Consider the following 18,282-nt stretch of genomic DNA (forward strand, 5'->3'; position numbering starts at 1 on the left):
ATTAGACAACACAAAGTTTTAAGAATAACAATATTTTATCAGTTATCTCTCCTGTCTATTTATCATCCTAAGTATTAATTTGAGAATGTTAACTGTTATTTTGGGTCTTAGAAAACTGTTTGAGGAAATTACAATAGAAATCGATTAATATATTTCATGTTAACCTCACTCCGAAAATATTTTAGAAATAAATTGTTTCACAAAAATAAAACTGCAGGTGTTTTGTCATTTTAGGTAAGGGGTTGAGTTTTTTTTGACATGACAGTGGGGACGGGAGGAGAAGATAAAAATCGTCAAAAAAAGGTGATGTTATTTATGGACGATCCATGTACAATTATGACTGGAAGTATATTACATTAATATTTACAAGTAAATTGTTGGGTAAAACACCAATTAAATAATTTTAAAAATACTGCTTTCACAAAAATGTATTCATGCTTGATAATACTAAGTGTTACACAAAAAAAGATTTTTTAAAAATTTCTAATCATAAATGATTATACAATTTTAAACTGTTATTAGGAATATCACTGGACTACGGGGGAAAAATGTAAAATATTTTTTTTGACCTGATTCAATATACTTTATGCTGCTCTAATAATTCTTAATAGAGACATCTCACGCCACTAATTGCCGCTAATGTAATAATTAATAGTTTAATATATCTAAATTCTTAAAGATGTTTCTTTTACTCTGAAAATTATTAAATTGTCATTTATTTTTTTTTCATTTTACCATTATACAATACTAAAAATATTTGTTTTCAACATTAAACTAATTGAATCTGCAATGATCTAATCACACTCTTGGTTTCTATAATGTTAAAGTCTTCTATTTTTAAAGATGGACAAGGTAGCTATACTTCTCTAATGTAAGCCTTCAACAGTAAACAAATGGCTAGTCTAATCCTGATAGAAAAGTTATTTTATTGCAAGGGTTTCAAATAAATTTGAGGTTCCGAAATTAAATGGAAAGCAATGGGTAATGGTACAGGGAGAAGATTTAAAAACAGTGAGTGAATTTTAAAATACTGGTGGATAGATTGTACTTAATCTACCAGGTAAGCAAAATTAATGGTAAAAAATCAGACGTATAATATATTTCCTTTATAGAGTGACAAAATTTTAAAATACTTTATTCCAATTTTTTAAAATTTCTGTTTAATATACAACTAGAAATTTTAGTGGAGAATTCTGGCTGAAAATGACTATTCTGAAAAAAAAAAAAAAAACCCAGAAATTTCCAAAGTTGAGAAAATTCATATTTCTGAATGATTCTACTAACAAAAAGCTAGCTCAGATTTAAAAATATTTAATCATTGTTTACTAAATTGTTTATATAAAACAGCTCAAAAGTACTGTAAACAATAAAACAGGTCAAGTTTGTTGTAATATAGGCTGCTGTACATATATAAATGAAAGCATGGGGAGAAGATTTTTATTGACTATCTACAGTGTATAACATGATTGCTGTTCGTCATAAAAAATTTTTAAAGTAATTTCTAAAGAAAACAGTAAGCACAACCAAATTATTTTTCTTTTTAATAGTAAGAGAAACAGGAAGACACACTTAAATTGTGTAAACTCTTTGCAGTCTGACTTAATGTGTCTAGGTTTAGATCTATTAGAAGGTGGATATGACTCACTCCTAGCTAAAAGTGTTTGACTTAACAAAGGGGAAACTACTGAAGTTAAAAAAATTCAACTGGTTTAATTACCCTGAAAGCATAAAAGACAACATTCTTTCAATGAGTTTACCTGCTAGACTGTCAGGGTTACAATGTTCATATGGACCACAACAAGTGGCAAGCAAAACATTTTACAAATGAGATTCTCTCTCCCACTCTACCACCCAGGGCATCATCAAAGATATAGAAGAGAGTTTTAAAGAAACAAGCTTGATACAAAAATAAACAGACTTGATACAAAAATAAACAGGCTTGATACAAAAATAAACAGGCTTGATTAAAAAAACAGGCTTGACTGCTAACTTCTTTGCATTTATTCATTCTTTAGAATTAAAAAGATTCAAATCCAAAAAAATCTTTCTAAAAATTTGAAGTTTTTTCATTTTCTTTTGTTTTGTTGTTATTCTAAATCAAATATTATTTCATTTTAATTCAATTACTTACACAATAATAAGGAAAAATGTTAAGGAAAATTTTATTTTTATTAGGCAAATAAAATTAATTTAGTAGTATTTTAATAATACTTGAATGCACCTGATATACTAATTTAGTAGTCGCCAAAAAATAAAGTGATTTCTTACATTATATAATTAATTTTAAACTTTTGGTTTACCATTTTAGTAAAATAATTATCTTGACAGTTAAAACTTTGAGCTTTTTAAAAACAATTTAAATTATATTATAAACTTGATAGTTCACACTTTTTGTTTTGCAGGGTGACTTCTTACTACACCAGAATATATAGTTAAAGTGGCATTAATTTTATCCTCAATTGGCACCACAAAATGAAGTATGCCTTCTCCATAAGTTCCTGAGTGCTTCCCGAACCTAGAATTTTGAGAAAAAGCAACATCAGTTAAAATAAAAAAATAGAATTTATAGTTTCTAGAATACGTTAAACCCTTCCATACATAATGTTATATAACTCAGCACACATTTAGTAGTAAAATGACACGTAGAATTCAAAACTGTTAACGTTTTGCCGATATCTTTAATAGTTTTTGAGATACAGCATGGGACATACATGTCCCTATGGTCGGGAAGGGAAACATTATCAATGATTAAAGTATGATTTATATCAATATTTTTATTTCAAAAGTGTTTAAACGTTAATGGTTGCTCTGGTACATTAGAAATGGAAAATATGAGTAATGATAACACACTGTTGACATTTATGGGTGTAAAGTCATCTACTAATAGAGCTTCTAGAAGCAGTTATGTGATGTTAAGTAACACACATGAACATGGCAGACATCATATATATATTGTCCATTCTGTTCTCATTCTCTTCTCTTGCACACACCACATGCATATTTTTATTTTGAGTTATCAACATGTGTTAAGGTTGTGGGTTTGAAGTTATCAACTTGTGTTAAGGTTGTGGGTTTGAAGTTATCAACTTGTGTTAAGGTTGTGGGTTTGAAGTTATCAACTTGTGTTCAGGTTGTGGGTTTGAAGTTATCAACTTGTGTTCAGGTTGTGGGTTTGAAGTTATCAACTTGTGTTCAGGTTGTAGTTTTGAAGTCAACTTCTTGTTGCTAAGAACAATTCTTGAGGTGATATTTCTTTCATGTAATCCCAAATCATTTGTCTGTATTGAAGCTGAGTTATTTCATTGTACCCATGATTGCATTCATTTCTCATTTACTTATAAATACACTTTTTAAAGTTATATCTTGGCATCACATAAGCAACGTATGTATGACACCTGGAGATCAGGTTCAGTGGACCAGTAGTCTCAAGGTTGGAAGCTTAAGATGTCCCTTCACTAATTTCATTCCTATAAATTCACAGGTTTCTTGCTAGTCAGTTGGGAAGGGAGTCTTCTTCTGTTTCATGTACAGTTCACTAGCATTGACAATCAGGTGTACCAAGCACTCAAAATAAAAGGGTTTTAAAATGCCGAAAAAGCATTGGGATCTTCATTACAATCAACAACTATTGTTATTTTCCCAGACTCGTCAAAAATATTTATTTGAAATTATGTTTTCTGATGTCTCTAGTCAAAACCAATATCTAGCTCTGGTCTCCTTTTTTTCAAACCTCTTAAGGACGTTTGATGGTTGTGTTTTGGACAAATCAGGTTCTACTGAAGATACGTGTCAGGTTTCCTCTATTTGAGAGTTTTATGTCACTATTATATGCTCACTCTTAAGGGGGAAAAGCTAGTATGCATCTTGCATTTTGTGTGTGCTGTGCTCTAAAAGTATTATGTTATTTTACAAGATGACTGGGCGGCAGGTTCAACACCACTGCTTAGAGGGAACATTGACAGGAAAAAGAAGTATGCCCTATTGTAATGGTGATAATCTATGCTGAGACTGGAGTAGGTCGTTCCATAATAACTTCCAAATAAAATTCATACCTTTTTCATCAAGAAGCAAGTTGTTTTAATTGTCATTTTTGTCTATAAACAGTATTAGCTCAATCTTTTGTTTAGTGATAGTAAATAAAGGCTCTGAGACTATTTTTATTCTGTTAAAACACATGATTAGCAATATCTATAAAAAAAGTTAGCTCCCTTCCAGACACTAGGGACATACATGTCCCTAGCACACAAAAAATACTTTTTTCAAAAACAAGCACAACTATTACAAAAAACACATGTAAATTTAATACATAAACAGTAAACTTTTGAAAACCCACCAGTCATTACTCTCAGTATCACTCAGTATTTTTTATATATAAATTTAAACTTTAGCTTAGAAAGTGGTCTAAAAACGGAAAGTTCCCATAATTATGGCAACAAAGCTATTTTATATATTCTGAGTCCAGAATTATTTCTCTTAAGTCTATGATATAATAAATGTTTTATTCAATTTCGTATGGTGTCTATTTGAAATTATGGGACAAACATGTCCCTTGGTCCTCAAAGGGTTAACAGTGAACATTAACATTTCTGTTTGTACATAAAATTAAGACTTAGTCCTACATTTTGCTCTTAAATGTTATAACAGTTTTGTTTGTGTTCATTAAACAGCTTTAGGTAAACATTTTTGTGTTGATATATAAGTTTGTAATAGTTTAAATTAACAAATTCAATTTAAAACAAAAATTTCCTCAGTCAAACATAAGAAGAAAGTAAAGTACCTGTTCTTGTCCAAGACACTGGAAGCAAAGTATGAAGAGACCCTGAGGATAATAAAAATAATGGTATGCTTATCTGTATGTGTGAGATGGAGTGGTCTGGCAGTAGAGAGATGGATTGCTAACCCGTAAGTCTCGAGTTCAAATCAGGGTTCAAGTCATTAGACAATCCCTGAGTCCACCCAACTCTGATGGGTACCTAACTCACATTAAGGAAAGTAAAGGCGGCTGGGCATAGTGCTGATCACACTATCTCTTCATATGCCAAGGTCACAGAAACAAGTGAACGCTACTTCACTTGACCTACAGACCGTCAGGTTTAAAAGGTAATTTACTTTTTTATCTGTATGTATACATCTAGGTCCACATACAGGTACAGGCTAGGTATAGGTACAGATTTAGGGTCTAGGTTGACTGTGTAAGTTTATTAAATACAACTGTAGACCAGATCTGTAAGTATGGAAGCTCTGGCTTTGTGTCTAATGCATTCATTACAACACCATCAACAGTAGGACCATAATATATTGTCAAGGTTTCTATTTTATGCTAGCATAAACACTTACACACTGAGTTGCAGTCTTTGCCTTGTAGGAAACTAAATAGTTTTTTTAGTTGTAGGAAACTAAATAGTTTTTTAGTTGTAGGAAAGGAAACTGAATAGTTTTTTAGTTGTAGGAAAGGAAACTAAATAGTTTTTTAGTTGTAGGAAAGGAAACTAAATAGTTTTTTAGTTGTAGGAAAGGAAACTAAATAGTTTTTTAGCTGTAGGAAACTAAATAGTTTTTTTAGTTGTAGGAAAGGAAACTGAATAGTTTTTTTAATTGTAGGAAATGAAACTAGTTTTTTAGCTGTAGGAAACTAAGTAGTTTTTTTAGTTGTAGGAAAGGAAACTAAATAGTTTTTTAGTTGCAGGAAAGGAAACTAAATAGTTTTTTAGTTGTAGGAAAGGAAACTAAATAGTTTTTTAGTTGTAGGAAAGGAAACTGAGTAGTTTTTTAGTTGTAGGAAAGGAAACTAAATAGTTTTTTAGTTCTAGGAAAGGAAACTAAATAGTTTTTAGTGGCAGGAAACTAAATAGTTTTTTAGTTGTAGGAAACTAAATAGTTTTTTAATTGTAGGAAACTAAATAGTTTTTTAGTTGTAGGAAACTAAATAGATTTTTAGTTGTAAGAAACTAAAAAATTTGATTTATTGAAAATCTAAAAGAGCTGCCTGAACTATAGGAAAAAACCAAAAACAAGAAGCAAATGATTGAGAATGCTAGTACCTGCGAACTATTCACAGCGACGAAAACGTACTGCAAGTACACTGAGTCATCAATAAGGGTGAGGACGCCCACAACCCAGGTGGTGCCTAGGAGGCCAGACAACACTAGAAGAGCCCACATTGCTGAACTGAAAAACAAAAGATAAAAACATTACAGATTTATAATCTATTTTTTCACCAACAGATCTTATAGTGACCCAAGTTTTTCTGCACTGTTTATATATATAGCCCAGCTTTTTTTTTATTATTTATTTATATATATTATTTAAATTTAAAGAAAATCTATTTATTTTCTTCTTTTCAGTGCATTAATGGAAACTTGTAATGTCATTATAAATGGCTTTATGTATTAATTCATTTTTTAAGTAATTAAAATCTAGTTATGTTGATGTTTATGTTGCATTTCATTGTCATTGGATCTTGACCTAAATAATGATGCAGGCACTCTAGACTAGAGGAATCAATTGAAATTTTTAAAAAATTAAAAAATGTTTGTAACTAGCCTGTATGTTAACACAGGACTAAGTCACAATCCCAGTCAACCAGCAAAACATAAATGTATCAACAAGATCAATACGACAGTTCTTGTTTTTTTTAGTTATAACATTTTGTAGGACCTGGAGTTAAAGGTACGCTAGGCTATTCATGCAGGCTCCATTACAAGACAATGATCAGATTAGATCACCACAAAAAGATGGCTGTCCTATGTTTGGAATCAAATTGATTTCAATCAGACCAACAAGATTTTATTTCACAAAGTTTTTTTTTTTACACAAAATCTATTTACATAAAAAGTGGAGGTAGTGGCAACACAATATTTTAAGTTAAGATTAGGTTCAGGGTTAAAGATGGCACTGGTTATTTACATTAGTAACAAGTTTACTACCCACTGTCTTAGAGCCATAGCGCTGGTTAATAATTTGGGTAAAAATGGCATTCTTCTTAATTTTGTCAGAATAGGATTGTTATTGATATTGGTAAGACATGAACTACAAATACTGTTGTAGGAATGGCCTTAGTTACTAATATTGGTAAGACATGAACTACAAATACTGTTGTAGGAATGGCCTTAGTTACTAATATTGGTAAGACATGAACTACAAATACTGTTGTAGGAATGGCCTTAGTTACTAATATTGGTAAGACATGAACTACAAATACTGTTGTAGGAATGGCCTTAGTTACTAATATTGGTAAGAAGTTTGAAATAATCATTAATCATCTGACAAAGATTTCATATGGCTGTATTAAGTAATCACTTATCATCAGTTATATGGCTGTTTGCTGTAATCACTTTTCATCATTAAGTGGCTATATTAAGTAGTCACTTATCATTATTATGTGTCTATTTTAAGTAGTCACTTATTATGTGGCTAAATTAAGTAGTCACTTATCATCATAATGTAGCTATTTTAAGTAGTCACTTATCATCATAATGTAGCTATTTTAAGTAGTCACTTATCATCATTAGGTGGCTATATTAAGTAGTCACTTATCATCATCATGTGGCTATTTTAAGTAGTCACTTATCATCATCATGTGGCTATATTAAGTAGTCATTTAACATCATTATGTGGCTATATTAAGTAGTCATTTAACATCATTATGTGGCTATATTAAGTAGTCATTTAACATCATTAGGTGGCTATATTAAGTAGTCACTTATCATCATTATGTGGCTATTTTAAGTAGTCACTTATCATCATTATGTGGCTATATTAAGTAGTCATTTAACATCATTATGTGGCAGTCACATATCCTCTATCATCATTGTTCTAAGCCTATATGCATCAGTGTTTGATCTCATTATTTCTAACAAACATTCAAGCCCAATAATACAGTCAAACAGTTGCTTTGTTTTCATTCCCAATAATACTGTCAACAGGTTGCTTTGTTTTCATTCCCAATAATACAGTCAAACAGTTGCTTTGTTTTCATGCCCAATAATTCGGTCAAATAGTTGCTTTGTTTTCATGCCCAATAATTCAGTCAAAACGTTGCTTTGTTTTCATGCCCAATAATAGTCAAACAGTTGCTTTGTTTTCATGCCCAATAATACAGTCAAACAGTTGCTTTGTTTTCATGCTTAAAGTAGAGTTAAACAGTTGCTTTCTTTTCAACAAGATGTACACAAAACTTACGTCGCTCTTTTAAAGTGAGATTGATCTCTCATGGCTCTTGTCCTCAGCATTGTCATTATAACATAGACCAGAATTATGACGTTGATCTGTTGATATTATAACATAGACCAGAATTATGACATTAATCTGTTTTTTTTTATAACATAGACCAGAATTATGACATTAATCTGTTATATTATAACATAGACCAGAATTATGACATTGATCTGTTGATATTATAACATAGACCAGAATTATGACATTGATCTGTTGATATAATAGCATTACTCCTTTAGCTGAATACATTTGAATTCTGGTTAAAAACCAGTGCCTTTCTATATATACAGTAGATATTTGTGATTGTTTCTTTGTTCTACAAATAAACCATTATCCAAGGAATATTTAATTTTACATTAAATTTATTTAATAGTTTTTTTCTTAAAAAAAAATATATTTTTCCAACAATTGAATCATTTATTTCATTTTTATTTTCAAAGCTATTATTTTGTTAGGACCTTGATCTGAATAGAAACACACAGCAAGTCTATAAAACATTTTTGCCTCTTAAACGTTTATTGTTAAGATGCAATAACCATGTATAGCCTCAACCCCCACACATAATCTTAAAAGTTACATGTGAAAATGTCATGCATAGTGTTAACTAGATTTTTTTTGTTTTTGAAAGTATAGTCTTTGGTCTGTCAAACTTGACTAGCTGTCAACACTAACTTAGTCATTCCAACCTCAGCGCCAGGGAAATTCCAACCTCAGCACCTGGCAAATTCCAACCTCAGAGCCAGGCAAATTCCAACCTCAGCACCAGGCAAATTCCAACCTCAGTGCCAGGCAAATTTCAACCTCAGAGCCAGGCAAATTCCAACCTCAGCACCAGGCAAATTCCAACCTCAGTGCCAGGCAAATTCCAACCTCAGCACCAGGCAAATTCCAACCTCAGCGCCAGGCAAATTCCAACCTCAGCGCCAGGCTAATTCCAACCTCAGCACCAGGCAAATTCCAACCTCAGTGCCAGGCAAATTCCAACCTCAGCGCCAGGCAAATTCCAACCTCAGCGCCAGGCAAATTCCAACCTCAGCACCAGGCAAATTCCAACCTCAGCACCAGGCAAATTCCAACCTCAGCACCAGGCAAATTCCAACCTCAGTGCCAGGGAAATTCCAACCTCATAGCCAGGCAAATTCCAACCTCAGCACCAGGCAAATTCCAACCTCAGCACCAGGCAAATTCCAACCTCAGCACCAGGCGAATTCAAACCTCAGTGCCAGGGAAATTCCAACCTCATAGCCAGGCAAATTCCAACCTCATAGCCAGGCAAATTCCAACCTCATAGCCAGGCAAATTCCAACCTCAGAGCCAGGCAAATTACAACCTCAGCGCCAGGCAAATTACAACCTCAGCGCCAGGCGAATCCCATACTCGGAAAACATGAAGTCTAAGTTCTTTTGGTCGCTACTAATTCATATCCCCCCCCTATACAACTAAGCTTTGGAGGCAGGGAATTTTAAGCAATAAATTAAAACTAGAAAATCTGTATTACTTACAACCATAATGACAATGACAGGACCAATAAAGGCCCAGATGACACCTCCTTCTGAGCTTAACCAGCAACTGTATTTAAAAAAAAAACATTTTGTTTAAAGCAATTAGGTTTTTATACATACAAACATTTCATTGTTTTGTTACTAATATTTTCAACCTGTAGTAAAGCACACATTTTGACCAATAACTATTTTATGAAATATTTTTCTCAAACAAGTAAAACATTAAAATAAATAGGCCCATAAATCACGTGTAACAGATATAAATGGCTAGTAGGGCACAAACCTGTGCTGTGTATACAATCTTATAGATCTACTTATATTTGAATGTTCTCCCACCTAACTTAAACTATGAGACCTGTATTGTGTATACAATCTTATAGATCTACTTATATTTGAATGTTCTCCCACCTAACTCAAACAAACCATGAGACCTGTACTGTGTATACAATCTTATAGATCTACTTACATTTGAATGTTCTCCCACCTAACTTAAACTATGAGACCTGTACTGTGTATACAATCTTATAGATCTACTTATATTTGAATGTTCTCCCACCTAACTCAAACAAACCAAGAGACCTGTACTGTGTATACAATCTTATAGATCTACTTATATTTGAATGTTTTCCCACCTAACTCAAACAAACCGGAAATAAAGTAAATACTCTTCTTGTAAAGTGATATAACTCAAAAGTTGAAAGAAGTCTAATTATAAAATAGTATTATACTATATATGACATTTCCTCAACCTAATTGAAAGCATACTCCAATTGTGGTGTATACACACACAAACAGATATAGAAATAGACCAGATTGCAAAACTGAGACTTGTAAAATCTCAATTTTCATTTTTTACAGGATCACTGTACTTCCCAAAATTTATATTTATAAAAGAAAGTAAAAGTGACAGCTAAATTAAAGCAATCAAAATAAAAAAAAAAAACACAGAAAGATGGAAGTTGAAACAAATGTTACTAACAATGTTTCATCCCCATAGCCACGCAAGTTTGTTGCACACATAGTTGCAGATATGATCACTGTAGGGAAACCTAAACATTTTAGTAAAATCATTAGTTCAAAATAGTAGTTAACACAAACTTATCTGTATATATATATATATATATATATATATATATATATATATATATATATATATATATATATAGGCCTATATAAATAATATCTGATTTACCAAAACTGTTAGCAGCTAATTTAGCAAACTTTTTAGTAGCTTTCTTATGCACAGTACTTTGTGTAATCAACCAATGATATCAAACCAGATTTATACTTTGATTTTAAATTGAGTTATTGTGCTTTTGTTCTACGTGTATAAAATATTATATTTAGGTTTTAAGTGTTTAGTATTTTCACAGTACCATAGGCCAGTATCAAAATATCGATTGCAACAGAAGAAGTATCAAACACATAAACGACTGTCTTGAGGATCAGGACGCCCTCGCCTAGCATGATGCAAAACACTACAAGGAAGATGTAGTGTAAAAAAATGGCGACCATCGTACAAAGTTCCTGTCGAATGATTAAAAAAAATCTCATGAAAAACTATATACATGCATATATATATGTATATAGTTTTTTGAAAACCTTCAATAAAACTTTATATATATATATATATATATATATATATATATATATATATATATATATATATATATATATATATATATATATATATATATATATATATATATATGTATATATATGACAGGACAAATGATCTTAGGACAAATGTTCTCAGAGAAAATATCTTATGGACAAACAATACCAGGACAAAATATATCTGGACAAATTATATCATGAACAAATGATTTCAGACAAAATATCTCACAGGAAAATATTTTTAGTATTTAGGATTATTTTAGTTGATTTTAACTTTCTTTTTATTGAATGTCATATTGTGGATTTTTTTCTTCATGCATAATTATTGTGAGGTATAACTTAAGCTTAATAAACAAACCATCCAAAGACTAAGCAAACTTACTTTTTATAAAGAAATATTAATTTATATGAAAGAATTGGACATAAAATGCATAAAAGGCTAAGAAAATGATGATAGCATTAAATTAACCACATTAATGGCAAAACACGAGAAACAGTTTTCAAAAAGGAAGTTTGGGTCTATGGGTTCGTAATATGAAATTGGTTTTTTATTGCTACATAGGTGTATTTTCATAGCCCTTTCATCAATAAATGAGATATCCCCTTTGATATAGTTTTGTCCACCTAATGTGGTAGAATTGTCTCATGATCGGCAAGCCCACCTACATTGTCTATGAAAACTTATTTTGAATATTCGAATATTATATTTTTAATTCCAATTTTAACATGTTCAATGTAATGTGACAAACCTATGCCAAAAACCTTTTCTCACAATTATGTAAAAATCCTAAAGACAGTCAATTTTGTTTTAAAATGTTAAAATCGACTGAAATAATCTAAAGTACTATACACATTTTGCAGTAAGATATTTTGTCTGAGATCATTTGTCCATGAAATCATTTGTCCTGATATTTTTTGTCCATGAGATCATATGTCCTTGAGATCATCTGTCCGTGAGATATTTTGTCTGAGATCATTTGTCCTGAGATGATTTGTCATGGAACCATATATATAAACATCCACACCTGAATTTGTGTTAATTAAAATGATAAAATTAAATTGTTGGCAAATTTACAAAAGACCACCCAAATATGTTGACCTACTTTGTCCTCCGTTTTATCACCCCCAAACAGAAACAGGATGTAGCCAACAGCCAAACAACTACATAAATTTAAATGGAGAACATTCTTGTCACTCCGTATGCCTGTTAGGAAATAAAATTCTAGAGTCAACAGTATTTATTCTGTGTAGCACAATAGAAATTTTGGCACGTATATAAATACAAATAATGAAATAAGTGTATGCCATACATGTTGAGGTTATGGTGTAATCGTATATATATATATATATATATATATATATATATATATATATATATATATATATATATATATATATAAATATAAGAACAGGTTTATAAGGATGTCTATAGCACGTACTTCCAGCAAACTAAAAATATTATTGATGCAAGAACTAAGCTGCTAAGTGATATGTAAATTCCTATCTTGGTCATCCAGGTCAGTATTGGGTCATCATCTCTCTGGAATAATTTACAAAAATTACAAAGTTAAATAGCTTTTAATGAAACATTGAATATATATACACACACACAGATATATACATATATATATATATATATATATATATATATATATATATATATATATATATATATATATATATATATATATATATATATATATATATATATATATATCTGTATATGTAAATACAGGCCTATTTGTCTGTATATTATCGTCACATTTTTTTCCAAGTACTTGGCAGTACATGACAGGTGGTGAACCAAATGATGACTTTTCAAGTCACTGAGCCAATGGCTTTCTTTAAAACACAGGTTAGAATTTTCTAAATCAGGGGTCGCTAAGTTTTTAACAAGAAAGTGCAGCATTAGTGCAATCATCAAAGACATGATAGAACAGTACGTTTTTAAGAAGAAACGGCAACATTAGTGCAAGCAGCATATGATGCCACATTGGAAATTGCCTAGTAAAATAAACCCTCACACCATTTGAGAAAGCACATTCAACCCTACATGTTGAAGATGGTGAAACAATTTCTTGTCAATCTCAGTGTATGTAAAATTTAAAATTTTATGATGATTGCAAACACCACGTTTAGCTCCATTGTCGACACATCTCTGCATGTATGCATATTTACGTCTTCATTTAAAAGAAATGCAAAATCAAGTCTTCATCTAAAAGAAATGCATATTCAAGTCTTCATTTAAAAGAAATGCAAAATCAAGTCTTCATCTAAAAGAAATGCATATTCAAGTCTTCATATAAAAGAAAATAATTAAATGTTGAAAATTGACATAAGGTTAGCATTAATAAAAGCTCACCCATGCATTTTGAAGCTGGTTATTAACACATAATTTTAACAACCTTAATAATTTATTAAAAATAATTTCAAATAAAGCAATTCTAAAAACATTATTCATTTTTTTAAAAATTGCTTTTGAAGAAAATCATTTCTTCCATTGTAGCCTAAGTAAAAAAAGGGTCACCACTGAAAAAGTTTGAGAACCTGTGCTCTAGATGTACTACAACTATCATACATTCCTAACCAGGACGCGCCAGGAAAAGGTGGCCAGACATAGTGCAGACTTTACAGTCCTGTTATATGAGTGTATGGAAAAGGTGGCTAGACATAGTGCAGACTCTACAGTCCTGATATATGAGTGTAAGGAAAAGGTGGCTAGACATAGTGCAGACTCTACAGTCCTGTTATATGAGTGTATGGAAAAGGTGGCTAGACATAGTGCAGACTCTACAGCCCTGTTATATGAATGTATGGAAAAGGTGGCTAGACATAGTGCAGACTCTACAGTCCTGTTATATGTGGAGGTCAAAAGGAAAAGGTGGCTAGACATAGTGCAGACTCTACAGTCCTGTTATATGAGTGTAAGGAAAAGGTGGCTAGACATAGTGCAGACTCTACAGTCCTGTTATATGAGTGTATGGAAAAGGTGGCTAGACATAGTGCAGACTCTACATTTCTGTTATATGAGTGTATGGAAAAGGTGGCTAGACATAGTGCAGACTCTACATTTCTGTTATATGAGTGTATGGAAAAGGTGGCTAGACATAGTGCAGACTCTACTGTCCTGTTATATGAGTGTATGGAAAAGGTGGCTAGACATAGTGCAGACTCTACAGTCCTGTTATATGAGTGTAAGGAAAAGGTGGCTAGACATAGTGCAGACTCTACAGTCCTGTTATATGTGGAGGTCAAAAGGAAAAGGTGGCTAGACATAGTGCAGACTCTACAGTCCTGTTATATGAGTGTATGGAAAAGGTGGCTAGACATAGTGCAGACTCTACAGTCCTGTTATATGAATGTATGGAAAAGGTGGCTAGACATAGTGCAGACTCTACATTTCTGTTATATGAGTTTAAGGAAAAGGTGGCTAGACATAGTGCAGACTCTACAGTCCTGTTATATGTGGAGGTCAAAAGGAAAAGGTGGCTAGACATAGTGCAGACTCTACATTTCTGTTATATGAGTTTAAGGAAAAGGTGGCTAGACATAGTGCAGACTCTACAGTCCTGTTATATGTGGAGGTCAAAAGGAAAAGGTGGCTAGACATAGTGCAGACTCTACATTTCTGTTATATGAGTGTAAGGAAAAGGTGGCTAGACATAGTGCAGACTCTACAGTCCTGTTATATGTGGAGGTCAAAAGGAAAAGGTGGCTAGACATAGTGCAGACTCTACAGTCCTGTTATATGAATGTATAAAAAAAAGGTGGCTAGACATAGTGCAGACTCTACAGTCCTGTTTTATGAATGTATGGAAAAGGTGGCTAGACATAGTGCAGACTCTACAGTCCTGTTATATGAGTGTATGGAAAAGGTGACTAGACATAGTGCAGACTCTACATTTCTGTTATATGAGTTTAAGGAAAAGGTGGCTAGACATAGTGCAGACTCTACATTTCCTTTATATGAATGTATGGAAAAGGTGGCTAGACATAGTGCAGACTCTACAGTCCTGTTATATGAGTGTATGGAAAAGGTGGCTAGACATAGTGCAGACTCTACAGTCCTGTTATATGAGTGTAAGGAAAAGGTGGCCAGACATAGTGCAGACTCTACAGTCCTGTTATATGAGTTTAAGGAAAAGGTGGCTAGACATAGTGCAGACTCTACAGTCCTGTTATATGAATGTATGGAAAAGGTGGCTAGACATAGTGCAGACTCTACAGTCCTGTTATATGAGTGTATGGAAAAGGTGGCTAGACATAGTGCAGACTCTACAGTCCTGTTATATGAATGTATGGAAAAGGTGGCCAGACATAGTGCAGACTCTACATTTCTGTTATATGAGTGTTAATGTCAATTATGCATCACTTGGTGTCCACTAAGATAAAGTCTAAAATAATTTCATTTAAGAGGACTGTACTGAATGATTCCATTTTAATTATCTCTTTTGTATAAATGCTTCTTCAATCTTGAGTAGGCAATACATTATATATTAGACAACAAAAAACTGATATTTCCATATTTAAATGGACATTTATGCATGTCTTAGCACAGAAAAATTAAGGCAAAACTTTGCATATTTGCACATCTCTGCCTCTATTTAAAGCACACACAACACTATTCTAGCCATTATTTTTAACTTGGTTTTTTAAAATGGAATTCTCGTTAGTTTTGTGTGTGCTGATAAAGATCTAGGGGGTGCTTTATTTCTTGTATTTCTTGTTTGGTGATAAAATATCAGGAAATTTCTGCTTTTCTTGAAAAGAGGCTAGATCTATAAAATTTTGGCAGTGCCTGGAGTGTTTTGTTTGAAAAATTTAAAATAGGTAGGCCTATATTTATATATCTATAGGGAAGTATAAAATAATAAAAGTAAAATTTTATTGTCTTATTTTCCAAATGTATGAGTTTAAAATTTTAGATGAATAAATTTAAAATTTTACAATATGTACTTGATCTGGAGAAGATATAATAAAATGCTTACATTTTCAAACCTGCTCATAACGACGGCAAAGTTGGTCATATGCTGGCAGGAGCAAACCACATGAGTGAAGTTTTGAGAGACGATTCGACAGCCTACATCAGACCAGTAGACGTTTGTCCCTTTGCTGAAATAGAAAGTAGATTTTGTAGGCCAGTTAATTAAAGTACAAGTGTATCAGTTTTATCTCAGTTAATTTGATTTTGAATGCTAGCATTGGTTGTAGATTTGATTTTAAGCTCATACAATTAAACAAATGTATATCCCATAGTTCAATTTAAAACTACGTTTGAAGCCACTATTAAATTACTGGTATATGTTGTGAATGGACTTAAGTGTATGGAATGAGTTTGAGAGTATGTGTGTGGTTGAACGGGGTTAATAAAGTTGTCGATGGTTTGAGAGTATTTGTGTAGCCGTATTAATAAAAGATTATGAATGCGTGAATAAATAAGGATGTGACGTAAGAGAGAATGTTTTGGTTGTTATGAAGATAGTTGGAAGTCAGTCTTGTTCTTGTCGTCGTCTTGTGAGGTTGTGTTAGGAAATCTTTGTTCTGTGTCTGCTGTTGATGAAGCTGTATGAGTGTATGTATTGATGTAATAAAATTATAGAAATGGATCAAGCCGCCTTGTCTCATCTATATTCAATCTATACCTCGTTCGTCACGTTCAGCATCGACCCTGTACCGAAACACACTTTACAACAGAATACATTTTTTTAAATGTCCGGTTAAATATATCAACTGTTATACAGCTGTCAGAAATGGGATATAACAATATAAAATAATATTACCTAAATGTGGTGTCAACAAAAGCACACAGAGGTGAGTTCAATTCAGACTGCAAGGAATAATAAAAACCAGACACTTGTTAATAAACAAAATGTTTAAAATAAAGCAAAATTAATTATTAAATTTAAATAATTCATCAATAGTTTTGACAGATAGAATGGACTTTGGATGGCTGTGACTTGCCTGTTGGACGGAAAAAATCAAGTTAACAGTGACATTCTGTACAGCACCAAGGGAAGTTACCGACACGACATTGCTGCCCACAGTCAAGTTTTCTCCTTCATTTGGTAGCCTAATGTCACTGAAAATAGTTTTTGTCCAACATTAATTGAGCATGAAATGTATGTTAGATGGTGCCTGGGCAAAAGTGGTAGTGATTTATGGCGGGTGGGGTTTGAGTATACATTTGGTCTATGGTGTGTGTTAGTAATGTGTGGAGGGTGGGGTTTGATTAGACATTTGGTCTATGGTGTGTGTTAGTAATGTGTGGAGGGTGGGGTTTGATTAGACATTTGGTCTATGGTGTGTGTGTTAGTAATGTGTGGAGTGTGGGGTTTGATTAGATATTTGGTCTATGGTGTGTGTTAGTAATGTGTGGAGGGTGGGGTTTGATTAGATATTTGGTCTATGGTGTGTGTTAGTAATGTGTGGGGGGTGGGGTTTGATTATACATTTGGTCTATGGTGTGTGTTAGTAATGTGTGGGGGGTGGGGTTTGATTAGACATTTGGTCTATGGTGTGTGTTAGTAATGTGTGGGGTTTGATTAGATATTTGGTCTATGGTGTGTGTTAGTAATGTGTGGAGGGTGGGGTTTGATTAGACATTTGGTCTATGGTGTGTGTGTTAGTAATGTGTGGAGGGTGGGGTTTGATTAGATATTTGGTCTATGGTGTGTGTTAGTAATGTGTGGAGGGTGGGGTTTGATTAGATATTTGGTCTATGGTGTGTGTTAGTAATGTGTGGGGTTTGATTAGACATTTGGTCTATGGTGTGTGTGTTAGTAATGTGTGAAGGGTGGGGTTTGATTAGATATTTGGTCTATGGTGTGTGTTAGTAATGTGTGGAGGGTGAGGTTTGATTAGATATTTGGTCTATGGTGTGTGTTAGTAATGTGTGGAGGGTGAGGTTTGATTAGATATTTGGTCTATGGTGTGTGTTAGTAATGTG

At 32.5% G+C, this 18,282-nt stretch overlaps 1 protein-coding gene and 1 long non-coding RNA gene across 2 annotated transcripts; both read right to left on the reverse strand.

Moving 5' to 3' along the window:
• Positions 1-2,398: 2,398 nt before the first annotated feature.
• Positions 2,399-12,511, reverse strand: LOC131930997 (adhesion G protein-coupled receptor E5-like). Its single transcript, XM_059287674.1, has 8 exons — positions 12,440-12,511; positions 11,096-11,246; positions 10,699-10,768; positions 9,720-9,786; positions 8,182-8,267; positions 6,042-6,168; positions 4,778-4,819; positions 2,399-2,515 (listed from the first exon to the last, which is right to left on the reverse strand). Exons 2-8 carry the CDS (start codon positions 11,232-11,234, stop codon positions 2,456-2,458), a joined length of 591 nt encoding a protein of 196 aa, XP_059143657.1. The 5' UTR covers positions 11,235-11,246; positions 12,440-12,511; the 3' UTR covers positions 2,399-2,455.
• A 302-nt stretch (positions 12,512-12,813) lies between these two features.
• LOC131930998 (uncharacterized) lies at positions 12,814-17,152 on the reverse strand. The gene is made up of 3 exons (XR_009384210.1): positions 17,117-17,152; positions 16,325-16,448; positions 12,814-12,876 (listed from the first exon to the last, which is right to left on the reverse strand). It is a non-coding gene; the product is annotated as an uncharacterized LOC131930998 (long non-coding RNA).
• Positions 17,153-18,282: the final 1,130 nt, after the last annotated feature.

This window comes from Physella acuta, unplaced genomic scaffold, assembly GCF_028476545.2.
Source record: "Physella acuta isolate Inbredline_101_S28 unplaced genomic scaffold, ASM2847654v3 ptg001874l, whole genome shotgun sequence".
Taxonomy (NCBI): Eukaryota; Metazoa; Mollusca; class Gastropoda; family Physidae; genus Physella; species Physella acuta.